The 16,136-nt window shown below is 52.6% G+C and overlaps 5 protein-coding genes across 5 annotated transcripts; 3 read left to right on the forward strand and 2 right to left on the reverse strand.

The window, feature by feature from the left end:
* Positions 1-45: 45 nt before the first annotated feature.
* PG985_012497 (uncharacterized protein) lies at positions 46-3,044 on the forward strand (the record flags this gene model as incomplete). Its single annotated transcript, XM_066832263.1, has 3 exons — positions 46-95; positions 161-2,509; positions 2,567-3,044. The coding sequence occupies 3 exons, from the start codon at positions 46-48 to the stop codon at positions 3,042-3,044; spliced, it is 2,877 nt and encodes a 958-aa protein (XP_066680313.1).
* A 3,118-nt stretch (positions 3,045-6,162) lies between these two features.
* On the forward strand, positions 6,163-7,140 carry PG985_012498 (uncharacterized protein; the record flags this gene model as incomplete). The annotated part of the gene is made up of 3 exons (XM_066832264.1): positions 6,163-6,353; positions 6,437-6,849; positions 6,905-7,140. 3 exons carry the CDS (start codon positions 6,163-6,165, stop codon positions 7,138-7,140), a joined length of 840 nt encoding a protein of 279 aa, XP_066680314.1.
* Positions 7,141-9,363: 2,223 nt separating this feature from the next.
* Positions 9,364-11,000, reverse strand: PG985_012499 (uncharacterized protein; the record flags this gene model as incomplete). The annotated part of the gene is made up of 5 exons (XM_066832265.1): positions 9,364-9,447; positions 9,504-9,912; positions 9,967-10,254; positions 10,302-10,585; positions 10,704-11,000. 5 exons carry the CDS (start codon positions 10,998-11,000, stop codon positions 9,364-9,366), a joined length of 1,362 nt encoding a protein of 453 aa, XP_066680315.1.
* A 614-nt stretch (positions 11,001-11,614) lies between these two features.
* PG985_012500 (60S ribosomal protein eL20) lies at positions 11,615-12,621 on the forward strand (the record flags this gene model as incomplete). Its single annotated transcript, XM_066832266.1, has 3 exons — positions 11,615-11,618; positions 12,041-12,402; positions 12,463-12,621. 3 exons carry the CDS (start codon positions 11,615-11,617, stop codon positions 12,619-12,621), a joined length of 525 nt encoding a protein of 174 aa, XP_066680316.1.
* A 469-nt stretch (positions 12,622-13,090) lies between these two features.
* Positions 13,091-15,562, reverse strand: PG985_012501 (uncharacterized protein; the record flags this gene model as incomplete). The annotated part of the gene is made up of 1 exon (XM_066832267.1): positions 13,091-15,562. One exon carries the CDS (start codon positions 15,560-15,562, stop codon positions 13,091-13,093), a length of 2,472 nt encoding a protein of 823 aa, XP_066680317.1.
* Positions 15,563-16,136: the final 574 nt, after the last annotated feature.

Genomic DNA, 16,136 nt, shown 5'->3' on the forward strand with positions numbered 1-16,136 from the left:
ACCGAATTGTATACCGGGTGTTCTCGTCATGAGCCCGGCGTAGTCATGGCAAAGAAATGGACGGCAACCCTGCGGCTGCCAAAGTCCACCTTTCCGTACGCGACCCTCTGTGAAATAACTTCCCACGTTCGTTCTGACTGAACCGTTTTTGCCTGCCTAGAGCGAGACCTCTGCCCCAGCTCAAGGAGCAGTATGTCAAAAGATCTGCCGACGACTACTACGAGTGGCAGAAGTCGAACCGACCCGCGGATAACCAGTTCATACTCCATGATGGCCCCCCGTACGCCAACGGCGACCTCCACGTCGGCCATGCCCTGAACAAAATCCTGAAGGACATGATCATTCGTGTCCAGGTCCAGCAGGGCCGCCAGGTCGACTATGTCCCGGGCTGGGATTGCCATGGGCTGCCCATCGAACTGAAAGCGATCGAGAAGTCCGACGGGAAGCATCTGTCGCCGATCGAGACCCGCAAGGTGGCGCGGAACCTGGCGACGAACACGGTCGTCAAGCAGATGAAGGCCTTCCGCTCGTTCGGCGTCATGGGCGACTGGGACCGGCGGTGGACCACCATGGACGCGGCCTACGAGATCAGGCAGCTGCGGCTGTTCCAGAAGATGGTCAAGAAAGGCCTGATCTACCGGAGGTATAAGCCCGTCTACTGGTCCCCGTCTTCCAAGAGCGCTCTCGCCGAGGCCGAGCTGGAGTACAGGGATGACCATGTCTCGAACGCCGCTTGGGTGCGGTTTCCCGTCGATGAGTCTTGGAGAACCCATTCGCCTCTCGCTTCGCTTGCGGAGTCTGTCCCGCCGGCGACACGCTTGTACGCAGTCATATGGACCACCACCCCATGGACATTGCCGGCCAATCAGGCCATCGCCGTGCACGACGACCTCGAGTATGTCATCGTTGAGAATGATGGTGTGGCTTACCTAGTAGCTGCCAGCCGGGTCGAGTCCTTCTTGGCCAAGATACCAGGCAAGGTCAGCTCAGTGGCAATTCAAGGCCGCCAGCTGAACGGTCTGAAATACACGAACCCGGCGCAAGGGAAGTCGGGAAAACCCCAGCCCATAATACACGCCGATTTCGTCTCGGCAGATTCAGGAACCGGTCTTGTCCACTTGGCGCCGGGTCATGGTTTTGACGATTACGAAGTTTGCCGGGGACTCGGCTTGCCCATCACTGCTCCGATCAACAACGAGGGAATCTTCACACAGGAGGCGTACCCCGACGACCCCTCGAGGTTGACATCGGCCCCCTCGGTCATCGATGGTGCCAGTCAAGCGGTCATTGATTTGTTGGGCCAGGATGTTCTGGCATCAGAGAAATACCAGCACAAGTATCCGTACGACTGGCGGACGAAGCGACCCGTCGTTATCAGGGCCACAGAACAATGGTTCGCCGACGTTGCGTCCATCAAGGATGAGGCGCTAGCTGCTTTGGAGAGTGTGCGTTTCGTGCCAGAGTCAGGCAAGAACCGCTTGTTCAGCTTCGTCAAGGGGAGGAGTGAATGGTGTATCTCGCGGCAGCGTGCTTGGGGTGTGCCGATTCCAGCCCTCTACGACAGCAACGGCGCTGCGATTGTCAGTGAAGATATTGTCGGGCATATTATAGCCGTCATCCAAGAGCGTGGTATTAATGCCTGGTATATGGACGCTTTGGATGATCCTGCTTGGATCCCGGCGGACCTGCATGGCCGAGGGTACAGCCGCGGTACCGACACGATGGATGTGTGGTTCGATAGCGGCAGTAGCTGGAGCATGATGCCTGGTCGATCTGATGTTTGCCTAGAAGGCTCTGACCAGCATCGGGGTTGGTTCCAATCCAGTCTTCTCACACGTATTGCTGCTGGCGCGGTTGAAGGCCCAGACTTCGTAAAAGGGGCCCCTTTCAAACAGTTGATCACGCACGGATTCACATTGGATCAAGAAGGTAAAAAGATGTCCAAGTCGCTAGGGAATATCATGGAGCCGCATCAGGTCATGAACGGCACCTTGTTGCCCCCCATGAAGCTCAAGGGCAAGGCTGCCCAGGGACCGCCTCAATATGACGCTTTAGGCCCGGACGCTCTCAGACTCTGGGCTGCTAGCAGCGATTATACTCGAGATGTCGTGGTCAGCGTCCCTGTGCTTTCGGCTATTCATACTGCTTTGGTCAAGTACCGAACCATCATCAAGATGCTCCTGGGTTCCATGCACCAATCGGCTCGATCGGCGCCTTTGAGTGCCACAGACCATGTTGCCATCGTCCAGCTGCAGGACACCATGCGGGAAGTCGAGGTTGCGTTCGGCAATCACGAGTTCTACAAGGGTTTCAATGCCATCAACCGATGGGTCAACAACGACTTCTCGGCGTTCTATCTCGAGGCTCTGAAGGATCGGCTTTACTGCGGCGACGGCGGTGGTGTGCTCGAGCCCATCCTCAATGGGTTCCTTCGCATGCTTGCGCCCATGACGCCTTCGTTGGTAGAGGAAGCTTGGGACCACCGACCGGAATGGCTCAAGCAGGACGCGTAAGTAATGATCTCCTCATTGTTCGTGGCAGTTGACTAACCAAACACTTCTGGCAGTGCGGCTCTCCATCCCTTGCAACAACTCTACAACGAGCCACTCGTCGACTCTAGCCGTCTCACTCTGGACCTCGACACTGTCCGCAACGACATCCCTGTCCTCATGACAGTCCATGCCGCCATCAAGGCCGGTCTCGAACGGGCTCGCTCCGACAAGGTCCTGGGCCAGTCGCTGCAGAGCTCCGTCGTCCTGACCGTGCCCGACGAGGCCACTGGGGTGAAGACGGTGCTCGACAGGTACGCACAGGATCTGGACGCGATGTTCGTGGTCTCTTCGGTCGAGGTCAACGCGGCTATCGACGGCCAAGCCGCCTGGAAGTACGAGCACGAGATCGAGATCGGTGGTGGTGTCAAGGGCACAGCCACGGTCCTCCCGCCCAGGGATGCCAAGTGCCCTCGCTGTTGGAGGTACATCGCGCCGGTGGAGGATCAGCTCTGTGGGAGGTGCGAGGGGGTCGTTGGAAATGTAAGTGTATAATTATAGAACTAGAAATAGAAATGTATTAAATCCCCACCCCAACGTCAATGCGTAACAACAGGGGCTCGGAGCATTGTGTGACGGATATGCTGTAGACTGATATGTACCCCATTTGATGGCGATAGCCCTGCTTTTAGTATAGTACTTCCTGTATGTGAATAATCGACATGCCAGTTTATTCAATTGGATGTTATGTTAGTGGATTAAACGTTATGCCAATAGCACCAGGTGATCACCAGCATGTACAGTGCAGCATAATCTGGTGGGGGCAGCGCCCTCGCCATCAAGGGGTTATTGCAAATTGCCAAAAGTCCATCGAAACGCATATGAGGTGCATATAGACCCCGATGTGTTCTAGAGAATCTCGTCAAGAGCATGGCTCGAGCTTGACTTACATAAATAAACCCCCTGCTGAAGATTCACACTCCCGATATATCGGTAATTGGCCATGATAGCTACGATGATATGCTCACTGGTCACATCAAGGCCATTACCTCAATTGGTCTGGTGTGCGCTCAAATGTAGACAGGCTGTGGCATATTTACACCAGTTTTGGGACTATCGCGAAAGGTACTCGCGTGGGTATGAAGTATGCTCCTTGCTTCATCAGGTCCACGTGAGGAAACCAGGGGTTCCTGGTAGGATCTACCAAGTGACCGGATGTCACAGGCAGGATAGGTGTGTCATTTGATTGTAATCGACTCCCTGGAGGACCTTACTGGTTCTCTATGCTCATTTCATCTTGCCGTGAGCAAGTGTAAGCCCCCTTCCTGAATTGGCATATGAAGTTCGCTAGGGGCATCACGAACTATATTGAGGGCCTCCCTTATAAGTATAAGTACGCACACGCCGCCCATCTCTTGTACCAGCATAGATTATATCCGTGTCCCAATAACGCGAGATAGAAAGCTACCCGCGTATACCTGCGATAAGCGCCACACTGTATGCTGCAAGCCGCAACTCTCGCAGTCCTGGACTGGTAACCCGCCAGCAAAACCATGGCATCACCAAACCTTAGATGCCTCCTCGCCCACCAACCCAAGAAGCAGAGAGGCACCAGCCAGACTCTATAATCCTTGTTGACATGTAGTTCTCTTGACCGGGCCGGTGTAGCCTAGCGGTAGTATTCTTATTCATATTATACTTAAAGGCAAGAGGGTTCAACTCCCTCTGCGGTCACTTTTTTCGACCCCTCGTCGGGTCGCTCCCTTTTTTTTTGCTATCCTTTACTCCGGCTCTCGAATAATTGCTTCCTTAGAATCTCCACTCTGGAATGGGTACGTTTATACTATCCACGCATCTCGCTATAGTTGAATAGTTACCACTAGAGAAAACGTCCGCAAATAGTTTCGAGCCAATAGATCGCGTATAACGTCTGGTGTCTCGCATTTCTGTAGGACCATGTCCAAGTATAGTGATCAAGCAAGCACAATGTCTCTGTAGTCCCGATTTCACGCTGCAATGAGCACCACTCGTGCCGGCAATTACATCCTCCTTAGAGCGGAATTGATCACTGGCATGATCGGAGTCTCACGACGGTGTCCATCTCCTTTTGGTAAAGTGTTTCTCCCACTAGATTATGACGTACTGTTGCCGTTGGTGTAATGTTTATTCCATCAGATAGAATAATGCTTATCGGATGAAGTAGTCTTATAATTACTGACGGAAAGTATTATTCCAGAAGCGTGGAGTCTGACAGCGCTATAGGAAACACCATATAAGGCGAATGGAACTGGCAGTTGACACACGTTTGGTAACAAGAGTGGATGCGCTAGAAGGTCTATGGACTGTCTATTAATGCAATTCATCTCCGGCGAAATGCGGGCCATGTATGTAAGTCATATGCTAATGCGAGTTCGTCGCTGGCCGGCTTCGAGAAGCCTTGGGCCCCGGAAAGCGTGACTCACCAAAGGAGCAAAGGGGTGTTGTTGGTGTATGTGGCCATTAAAAAGCAAACGAAGAACCATGCGTGGAAACAGCGATCCCCGGTTCAAACAGGTGTGATTACTACATAACTCACCTACTACCTAGACTGAGCAGAAGCAAGGGTCAAACCCCGCCGCAAGCCCATTTCAGCCGAGCGAGTGTCGGATCGTTGGTAACGCGATGTGCCAGGAACTGTTAGCAAATGTGTTCTGAAAGGAGGTTGACAGTGGTGTAAGCACTAAAGACCTAACAATTGCCCGCGGGCGATGTGAATTCGCCTAGCGGGGCGACACGGGGGCGTAGGCAGGGGTCCGAGATCTGCAGATACGCCATCCACCAATGCAATGCCCTCAACTGGACTCGGCAACTCGTAAGCAATGGCTGCTGAGATCTATTCAATTGATCGCACCTGGAGGTTTGGCATATTATTCCATCTACTGTCCTGTCGTAATCAGGAAGAAATGGAATAATCAAGGCACGCACAGTACAGTCTATTCCAGCGGTTACTCCAGTGGTTACTTGGCAGGCAAGCAATCTATTTTGTTGTTGCTGCCTTTAGCAAAGACTTTTTCAAACGACACTATCAGCATGATCCCGGGCCGTGCCCCTGAGCCAAGGGCTTATCCAAGGCTTGGAGTCCCTGCAATGGCCTCCTTGACACTACCTACAGTGCACACTTATCCCTCCCGGAGGCGAGCTTTAGGTTACGTTTGGCTGCGTAGCCCATTAAAACACTGGGCCTCGAGACACCCGAACTCGCCTAGCCTCTCACGTGAGGTCGTGTAGGTATCGTACTTCGGCGCAGCGCGTCCCCCAACTATCCAGCGCGACTGCCTTGGGGCCTCACACAGGAGCAGTCGGTCGCTGCACTGTGAGCAGTATGGGCCTGAGAGTACTTAAGAGGCATCCAACCCATCAAATTCTTCCCTTCCAATTATCGAGGCCCTCGGCATCTCAGGTAGGCAGACAAGAACTCGTCGTCACACATCTCTTTTCCCCCTCTTTCTCAGTAATTCCATCATTTCTTCGGTGTAAGTCGCTCGCATGCTCCAAACCGCAATCATTTAAACCACGACATCCCCGACAATCTGCCTTCTCTGCGGTCGCTCTTCCGTGATTGACACTTCTGCAATTCGAAAACTCAATCGCCACTTGTAACATCAATCCGAGACACCTCCCACAAACCACCAAGATGTTCAGCACCAGCAAGCGATACGAGGCTCCGCCTAGCAGATCTTCTTCGAAAACTCACAAAGCCAGCAAATCCAGCACCTCCTTCAACAAGAGCCATGCTGGCGTCTCCAAAAGCCGTCATGAACCACGCCGCCGTCCTACGACGGCAACAATGTCGTCGACTCATGATGCATCCATGTCTCCCGCGAGGTAAGTTTGCCAATTTCGATATGATCGATATTTTCCTTCTTCTTTTTTTCATTCGCAGTTGTCTGATTCATTCATTCGCACAGCACCTTGACACCTTCCATTGTCACCCTCGTTATCGGAAGAGATCAACGCATCTTCGCCGCCCACGAGGATGTCCTTTGTGCATCGCCTTGGTTCCAGCGCCACCTGTCAGACATGTACATGGATACAGACTCGGCGAACAACAAGCGTATCTACTTGGCTGATGAGGAGCCTGAAATCTTCTCGTCCATCCTGGAGTATATGTACAAAGGGGACTACTATCCTCGCTTGGTCCACAACAAGAAGCGAAACTCGTGGGAGATTGAACAGCTTGAGAATGATGGCCGCGGCGAGTCCACCGTCTATCACCATGCTACCGATGGCGACCTTCTCAAGGATACTGTCATCTATTGCACTGCTGATAGATACGGGCTCGAGGAACTCAAGCGAATCTCTTTGCGAAAGCAAGGCCTCCGTAGGTTCTCCTCCATCGTCCACTTATTCGCTCAAATACTAACAACTATTCATAGAATCCGGTATTCAGTGCAGCACCATCCTGGCATCGGCTCGATATGCCTATGCCAACACGCCCGACACTGATTCCAAGTTGAGGGCACATTACCTTGCCCTCATCATTCGGAGCCGCAGCACGTTCAAGCGCAGTGGCACCATGCAGCTTGAAATGTATAATGGCGGGACTCAGCTTTTCTTCGATCTCTTCGTAGCCCTATGCAACCATGTTGATGACATCTCCACTACTTCGTAAGTTTCCATGCTATTTGATCATCGCCTTTTGTTTCTAATATGGCTCATAGGAACACCCCACGCAGCAACAAGCACTTCTTCTAGGCCACACACTATGGCTACTTTGCTGCGACCACGTCCTTCCATCTTGCTCTTACACACTTCTCATTTTACAGCGTCTAATCATCTCCTCGAAACCTAATGATTTATGTTCGTTTCATTTCTCTTCACTCAAGACTTGGGATTCGAACGTGGCAAGATGACGATACAAATACCACTTCACGGCGTACCGGTGTTTGGTCGAGCCATTTGGTGGGCTTCCTTTCTTTTTTTCTATTGACATTCCTGTACTATTTTATTGTCACTTCCGCGCTTTACCCAGTTGTCGTTGTTTCTGTTCCCGTATCCCGGCGTGGTATACGAGCGAGCAGGCTTATGGAGGAGAAACCCCTGAAAAAAGCATTTGAGGCGTTTTTGCACTTCTGTACGAGCTGAGCACACATTTCCTACACGATATCTTCTGTGAAGATACTAGGAACAATATTCACAGGCAAAGCCTGGAGGGTTTGATTGCATGATTATTGAGATTTCTAGACTGACGAGACGAGATACCTTGGGAGGATATTACGGAAGGAGTTCCTTTGTACAATTACCATTCACGACTGTCGTTGATCGTGTTTCACGCCCTGATAATTACGGATATCCGTACTAGCTAGATCATGGCCAGAAAGATTAACAAGAGAGCAACAGATGGAGTTCTACCTTCTCTGTACATATTCACCAAACCCTCCAAGACCACACAGAACAGATGATGCGAGGAGTGCTTTGCTTTTCCCCATCCTCGCAGTGTGTCCCAAATCTGGCTAAGACACATACAGCCCCTGAAGTCTGGCGGGTTCAAAGCTGCTTGTATTATGCTTTGTGGCCACTAGAGCCGGGCGACCTATCACTTCTGACGGTCGAGATATGAACTCGCGGCCTGATTCGCCAATGGGCAAGCCCATGATCCCGGCGGACCGTAGAAAAGTAAATGAGACAAAAGTTAAAGTGATTGCATTAGTGCACAAGATGGTGCTTGCTGATACGTATGGGGCGATAGCACTAAAAGCGCGTGTGGGACTCGGACCCCTCTCTCCCGGGTAGGCAGACAGGTAGTCAGCTTTCAGTACGTACGCGGATGGGCGTGTGCATGGGGTTTGCCGTTAGGCGTGAGTCACCGTGTGAGTAAGATGTACCTCTCGGGGAGTACATAGGCAGGCGGTGACCTCACAGTAATTCAGGGATACTTTAATGCTTGCCCGCCGTTCAATATGAATGCACATTGGTCAATACATATTTCGATGTAGACGGGAAGGGATCGAGTGAGTGAGTCGACTACCTGCAGAGAACTAGAAGAGAGCAATCACGCCTACCGAACGAAATAAGCAACCCGTTTCGTGATGTATCCATTTACGTGGTAATTAGGAAGCCTAGCAGTTCGGTGTGCAAGTGTACCCCATGCAGAAGCGGCAAGTGTCTTCGTGAAAAAGCAGAAAGGGAACGGGTGTGAATGTTGGTAGGGGTTACACAGCGGGCAAAGGAGACTTCACGTTACACATCTTCCCGTCACGGTACGGGAGAAAGACACCACTGTAGCAAGCAAGAAGGTGGGTTGCATTTCGCTTAGGGAAAAAAACAGGCAATAGAGGACGTAGCGGCCTACACACCGGTTTGTCTGCCTCACGCTTGGCCAAAATCCAACCCGCACCACATAGGCAGATGTATGGAAAACAATACATCAAAGTCAAATGACAAACGCGGAAATGATAAATGCAAACACGCCAGATGTAATCAGAGCATACTTATTTTATGTTGGTAGCTAGTTACTCACAAGATACCTTCCTTGTATTGCGCAATGCGATGCGGCTCGATGGGGCGTTGGCCCTCCTTTTAATTCGCCAGACGAACTGGTAAGAGTCACAGCGACATGGTCGCAACTTACCAAGACCCGAATACCGTATAGTTGATGAGCAATATGCTACATCTGGACTCAAAGAGATGTCCTCATAGTTCCAAGAACTGCTCCCAATAACCTCTTCCGGCACCGTCAGTGTCATATATCCTCAACATGGAAGGGACCGCCCGGCGAGGTATCACGTTTTCTGCATGACGCATCGCTCTAATTGGCAGCACGTACTCGAGTATTCATAAGATTGTCAGAGTCTTGTCGTCTTTGGAGTCACCGTACTGTATACACCCCCGTGACTCACACCCCCGTTCCAGGGAACGCGCCGTTCTTGCTCAAGACCACGAAGCCGCGTTCGTGAGCAATGTATCCTTTCATGAGGTTCTGCGGCAGTTGCATACAATTAGCGCGTTATCCAACAACCAAGCAGGGGAGCTTACCTTGTAGATCATGTTGGCTAGGAGACATTCCACCTCATCAGTGTCTATGTCTTGCCCGCCGCTCATGCGTATTGCCGCTGCGAATTCAGCGACCGGGATTCGAGTCCTTCGGACTTGTGCCTCCCCTTCAGCACCCTCTAAGAAACCTCCCGCTATGAAAACCTTGCGCAGCAGATTACGCAATGCAATATCGCGCCCGCGTTCCAAGGTAAGGTAGATACGTCGTTTGACAAACTCTTCCTCACCTTCCTGGAGAGCTTGGTGAAATCCACGGAGATCACCCTTCTTGATAGCTGTCGCAAGTTTCAAGAACAGCGCTTGGAGCCTCGGGAAGGGAGCAAGCAATTTGGCGCTAGGTAGCGTATGTGTTGTCAGGAGGTGGCACGGGATCAGGTATGTGAGGATGAGTCTATCAAGTGTCAATATCAGTCGGCCAGTGCTTAGGCGGATAGATCACGCTTACTCCATATTCCGAGTTGCGCCTTTATGACATAAGAGCCAGGCGAGGGTGAGATGCTTCTCGGCCTCCTCGTAGTTCTCCTCCAGGAAGGCCAAAACACCCTCATAGTACTTAAAGGTCACTTGCTGTGACTTTGGGAAGCTCTCGAAATCCGGCATGTCTCCTCGTCCAGCCGATAGCACTCGGAGCACGTTCTTGGATAAGGCAGCCGAGTTGAGCTTGAAGTAAGTTTTGAAGAGTAGATTGATGGCGTAGTAGATGCCCCATTTACGAGACTCGCTCAACGGTGCTCTGTGAGATGTTAGAGATGAGCACCTTGCGGAATCAGCGCCACGTACCGATCGCTCAGACACAGGTTGAAGATGCGGTTAAGCTGTCTGGCGCAATCCTCGAGCGACTTGTGTTTCTCAGTTTCTGGATCGAAATCATCCTGGAAATTGGTAACCATATCATCGCCATTGTTTCCTCTCTCCGCATCTGCTCGCATGGCGTAGAGACGCATGTACTTGCCAGCAACGTACAAGCATGGGATGGTCCAGTTCTCGAACTCATGGTTAGTGTAGCCGCGTATTATCTGGGACGTAAGCTCCTTCCAAGCTTCGTACACCGAGGTCCATGAGGTCTGTAGCGAGGTTCTACATGTCAGTTTCGTCAATCGACCAGAGAGGCTCCATGATGCTTCGTTGCTCTGGTGGGGGATCGAGCTAGCAATTGAGCCCCTTGTTGAAACCGCCACGTACCTTGACCCGACTCTTCCTCAAACCCTCGACAGCTAGAATCTCACCGAGAGCTTTCCAGTAGGAATAATATATTTCTTGCCATCCCACAGCCTCGTCTGACGATATGTTGAGTCGCGCCGACTTATCGCGCACGAACAGGAACTTCAAGTCGTCTTTGATAGTCTGGGAATTGCCGCTCTCCCAAACAGACATCAGCTGGGCGGCGTTGTTTGGGACGTCTGGCGTGAGAGTCTTGGCCAGGTCATTGCCCAGTTGACCGGCGTAGGCAGTCTTGAACTCCTTGATGAGGCTATCCATGATGAATGAAGAGTTTCAAGGATTGTATCGGCTGAGGCGTGAGAGCTGGTATGCTCAACCAGATACCGGCTATCCTCGTACTGCTATAGAGAATTAAAATGAGCTTGTGGAAATCCCGTTTATTGCAGCCGCATCTTTGTGTTTCTTCAAGGTATGTGGTCTCAAAGGCGTAGTTGCCTTAAGTGAGAGAGCTAATGTTCTTTGAGGTGCTGGACCTGCAGATTGTTGATTGGCTGGTGACAAACATCGGGGAAGGTCAACATCCACCCCATTCGCCTAGTGGTCTTGGCATTTGGGCAGCACCTTGCCGAACTACCAGCCACAGATACACCCCACTCTGTGGATAAGAGCTCAGCCACAAGCCACAGATAGAGAATGGAATTTGCCGAGCTGCCACTTGCCTAATTTTCCTTTGGCAAAAACCCTAGTTGGACACAAGCTCAAATTCTGAACAAATCCAATCTTTGTCCCCCAGGCCGAAAAAGTCACACTCCCCCAAAGCCGGAATTTCCTCCACAACCAGCCAGCAACGACGACGACTAACCAAAACACCGTCACAGTAAGTTGACCCTTGATTCTGTTCCATCGAGACTCGGTCGCTAACATTTCACAAGATGGGTAAGCGAATTTCTATTCCTCGATGCTAGATATGACTGGGGAAAGAGGTGGGATATTGAATGCGTGCTCGCCAACCCGACTTCGACAACAATTATTTCAGCAAACCTACCGACAGACAGACGAACCGCTGCGACGTCCGTTGCTCTCATCAGCTTGTATAGCCGACTCAGCATGCTTCCATTTGCAAAACTGATGCATAGGCATTGAACGCCCGAGCCGCTGCGGCTACGACGTACACTGCAGAAGGAACAGCGCGCGCAATGGAGGATTGTAGCACCGACAAGACACGCCCACTCGTTTACCTCACGCTTCGACATCGACAGCACGCACGATTCGGTAGCAGGGAGGGACTGCGTCTGGTCATATGATGCTTTGGTTGAATATTGAAGTGTTCAAATAACTAACGCCAGTGTCTCGCTCAGGTCGTCTTCAGGAGTACCAGGTCATTGGCCGCCATCTGCCCACCGAGAGCAACCCCACCCCCAAGCTCTACCGCATGCGCATCTTTGCCCCCAATGAGGTCGTTGCCAAGTCCCGTTTCTGGTACTTCTTGATGAAGCTCAAGAAGGTCAAGAAGGCCAACGGTGAGATCGTTGCCATGAACAAGATCGCCGAGAAGCACCCTCTCAAGGTCAAGAACTTCGGTATCTGGATCCGTTACGACTCGCGCTCCGGCACCCACAACATGTACAAGGAGTACCGTGAGATGTCCCGATGCGCTGCCGTCGAGTCCATGTACTCCGACATGGCCGCCCGTCACCGATCTCGTTTCCGATCCATCCACGTACGTTTTGGCTCGCTCGACTGGAAAACTGTCCAGAGTTTATGTACTGACCATGACTAGATCCTCCGCGTCGTTGAGCTCGAGAAGACCGAGGACATCAAGCGCCCCTACATCCGCCAGCTCACTACCAAGGGCCTGAGCTTCCCTCTCCCCCACCGCATCCCCCGCATCAGCACCAAGAAGATCTTCAGTGCTACCCGACCTTCCACATTCGCATAAATTGGGAGTTAGTGTCTTGCTGGGTTCTGGGAATGAAATGCAGGTGGTCATGGATCTGCTGGTGTTATTACGGTCTTTCGGAAATGTCATTACGTCAGCATATGCTCTCAATAGATAGAGCAGCAAATCAATGCCACCCAAATGAGAGATGGTTCGTTACGAAGTCAATGTGCTCTTTTCCCACACCATGTCCAACGTCTACTGGATGCCGAGACATGCTACATAACCGAGAATGAAGGGGTCAAGGGCGAATGGCATGAGGGATTCGTATAACAAAAAGCCGTCTATGCGACCGGCGGAGCGTTTAGGAAAATGATTTCCGAGAGTAACTCAATCAAAAAAATGTTACGATTTCCGCGAGTGCCTTGACACGAGACATATGTTCATGACATAATATTACATTCATTGTGGGAGATATCTACTCTTGGTACATTGACATTTCTATCAATCATCACCATAGGGCCCCATTTCAGCTGTCCTCGCTAGACCCTGTCCTGGATTTGTTCTCCGCAAACGTGTCGTTCATAAACTCGTTCCATACACCCCACGTCCCAAAGTCGAAACCGCCGTCCCTTGGCATATCGAAGTTGATGTTGTTCAGGCCCGGCCAGCCCATGCCGGGGTCGGTAAACCTGCTGGCCGGGCCAAGGTCGACGGAGAGGGGCGACATTTGATCCATACCAGGCACGACGGCGGCGGCCATGCCGAGGCCGTCGCTGCTGCTGACTCCACTGGTGTCCATGGGGACCGTCTGCGGCTCGGAGTGCATCGTATTGGCGGCAGCAGATGACGTGTCCATTCCTAACATGGCTGTGGACATGCTCGGCGTTGCCGCGGCAGGAGCGTTGACTTTGGTGCTGCTATTCCCATCAAGCCCGGCGTCGTATCCGGGCGTCGTCATCCAGGGCCCGGCCATCCAGGGCACCTCATCGTTGAAGCCGGTCTGCTGCCGCCACTTAGACTCCTGTTCCTCCTGGCGCAGCGCGGCCGTCCGGGCGGCCTTGGCCTTCTTGTACAGCTTGCGGATGGGCCGCCACAGCTGGCCGCGGCGTGTGTCCGCGACGACGTGCGCCCAGAGTGGGTAGACGATGTCGACGCTCTCCCAGGCCCGCTGCACGAGCGGGCCCCGCGTCTGGGCGCACAGCTCCGCCAGGCACACGGCCAGGGGGTGCCACTGCACGTACGTGTTGCTCCACCAGCCGAAGCGCTCGGCGAAGGGGGATTTCTTGTTGTGTTGGGTGATCTCGAGGACCGACACGGCCGTCTGCAGCATGGCTTCGCGCGAGACTTTGGGCCAGCGCCGCTCTCGCTGCTGCTGCTGCTGCCGCAGCTCGGTGCTGGGCAGTGCGATCTCTCCCGGCGCGGAGGCGACAGGGAGCGGATAGGAGGAAGAAGAGGATGCTGGCTGGGCGGGTGGGTTGATGGGGTATTGCAGGGCCAGCCAGAATTTGAGGTTGATGAGTCGGATGAGCCCTGCCGCCATGGCGGACTGTTCGTGGGATAGATCCGCGCTGGTGATATACTTGCTCTCGAGACGTTGGGCGTGCGTGATCATTTCGTCTTCCGTCTGCTGTGGAGGGGTGCTGCCCAGGGGTTGTGACTGGGATTGACCCAGCCACAGGAAGATGCTCGAGGATTGTGCCGTAGCTAAGGCGAAAGTGATATCAGATCCGCCTGTCCGCTCGACAAGGGGGCCTGCACTATCCGGGCCAAAGTCATCGTCGTTCAGATTCAAAGGCAAGCGCATATTAAGCATGGTCGTCGCGATCATGGCCTCGGTCCCTCGGTCTTCGGCTGCTCGCACATCAAGCACGACGATTTGCCAGAAAATACGCCGGCGCATCTCCACTTCAAATGGCGAATAGCCCCTTCCTTCGCCATCGCGCAAGAGACCCGCACCTTGTCCCAGGCGGAGGAGAAGCGCAGTCAGAGCCCAGGAGGCCCTAGATTGGTTGTGTACACGTAGGCAGGCAACATAAAGGAGCAAGGCTTGGAGGCACTCCAGGTCTGTACTGGTGAGATAGTCCGCCGCGCCAAGTGCTCGTTCAACTGCCAGCTGGTAAGTCTTCAACAGGGTGGCACGATCTTGGCCTAGATTTGTCTGGCACGCCTCTTGCGAAAGACTGGTAATAGCAGAGAAGTATATGGAAAATGTCAGCGCCTCCTGGGCCAGGGTGAGTCTTGGCAGTCCAGCTGGCAGCATCACCAAGATACTCGGCCTATGTAGAATTTTGAGTAATGGATCGACCCTGTCGAAAAAGACCGAAAGAAGGTATAGTATTTGTGCGGTAGCCGGGTGAACCAGCCCGCTTGATTCGGGCGATTTGCAGCCGACGAGAAGACCCTGCGAAGCGAAAGGTTGGGGGTTTTGCTGTCCCATAGAAGACTCCGGGCTCTCAGTTTCTGATTCCTCGCCCGAGTCAGTATCCGACGGCTGCTCCAAAGCCTGCTTCAGGCCTTCGACCTCGTGAGATAGATTCAACCAGAAGTCACCGCCAACGTAGCGTCTGGCTGTGTGTGACTCATTCTGGTGAGGTTGGTTAGACGCCTGATGAGCCCCTGCAGCTTGTGTCGAGTGCCCAGGTCGAGGTACAGATGGCGGCGGTTCAGCGGCAGACGTTGACGCCTCTGGAGTATTTGAGATATTGATATCCGATATATCGATATCCAAGTCCTTTAGACTTTGCACGTCCACCTTTCCCACTATGGACTCGAGACGGCTGATGCGGTTAAGTAGCTCTTGGTTCCTCGTCTTCCGCGGCCTTTCCATACGTTTGCGGGCGGGAAAGACACAGTCTATGCCCGACTTGGTGCAATGTGAGCACGGGTGCACGCGATTACATTTTATCTTCTTGGACCGACACGCAGTACAGCTCAGCTTGAAGGATGGTCTCGCTGCTGACGATGTACTCGGCCCAGCCGTGGGTGACGCAGAGTCCATGATGAGTGTGTTTCCGGCCTCATGTGCGGGCAAAAAGCTGACAACCGCGGGGCCCCGCCAAGAGGAGAACACCGAGTTACTTGAACAATAATAACTGATGACCAGATGCAGAAAGGCAATCTGCAATAAGAAGATTACATAATCTGGTAAGATACCGATACTTATCAACGGCAGTCGCACAAGCTGATGGCCGTTGGCTTTTGATGGTGGATGTGGGTGTATCTCGCTTTCCAACGGCTTGGCAGACTGCCTGGTGCCTGGAGCTACTTGTATTGAGAATCATTCCAGATTGTGGCATTGTCAATTTGTGGACCCCCTCCCCATGTCGTATGTAAACGCGCCAAATCGGTCAGGCTGCTTACTGGCTGCATCTCTGTATTTGGCCAGCATTACTATAACCTTGCTTCCCTTACGTTGCACCTACATATGTATACTTATACCTTGCGTATGCGCAGTAGACGGGAGCTAGGTGCGCACTCGGTCCATAAAATATATCAACTGACATGCTGCCGTTCTGACAGCCCCCTTCTTTATCGGGGGCTGCTTGTCCACGTTGACTAGTGGTAGCTCAACC

The sequence above is a fragment of the Apiospora marii genome (assembly GCF_038362585.1).
Source record: "Apiospora marii strain CBS 49790 chromosome Unknown utg000009l_segment0_segment0, whole genome shotgun sequence".
Lineage (NCBI taxonomy): Eukaryota > Fungi > Ascomycota > Sordariomycetes > Amphisphaeriales > Apiosporaceae > Apiospora > Apiospora marii.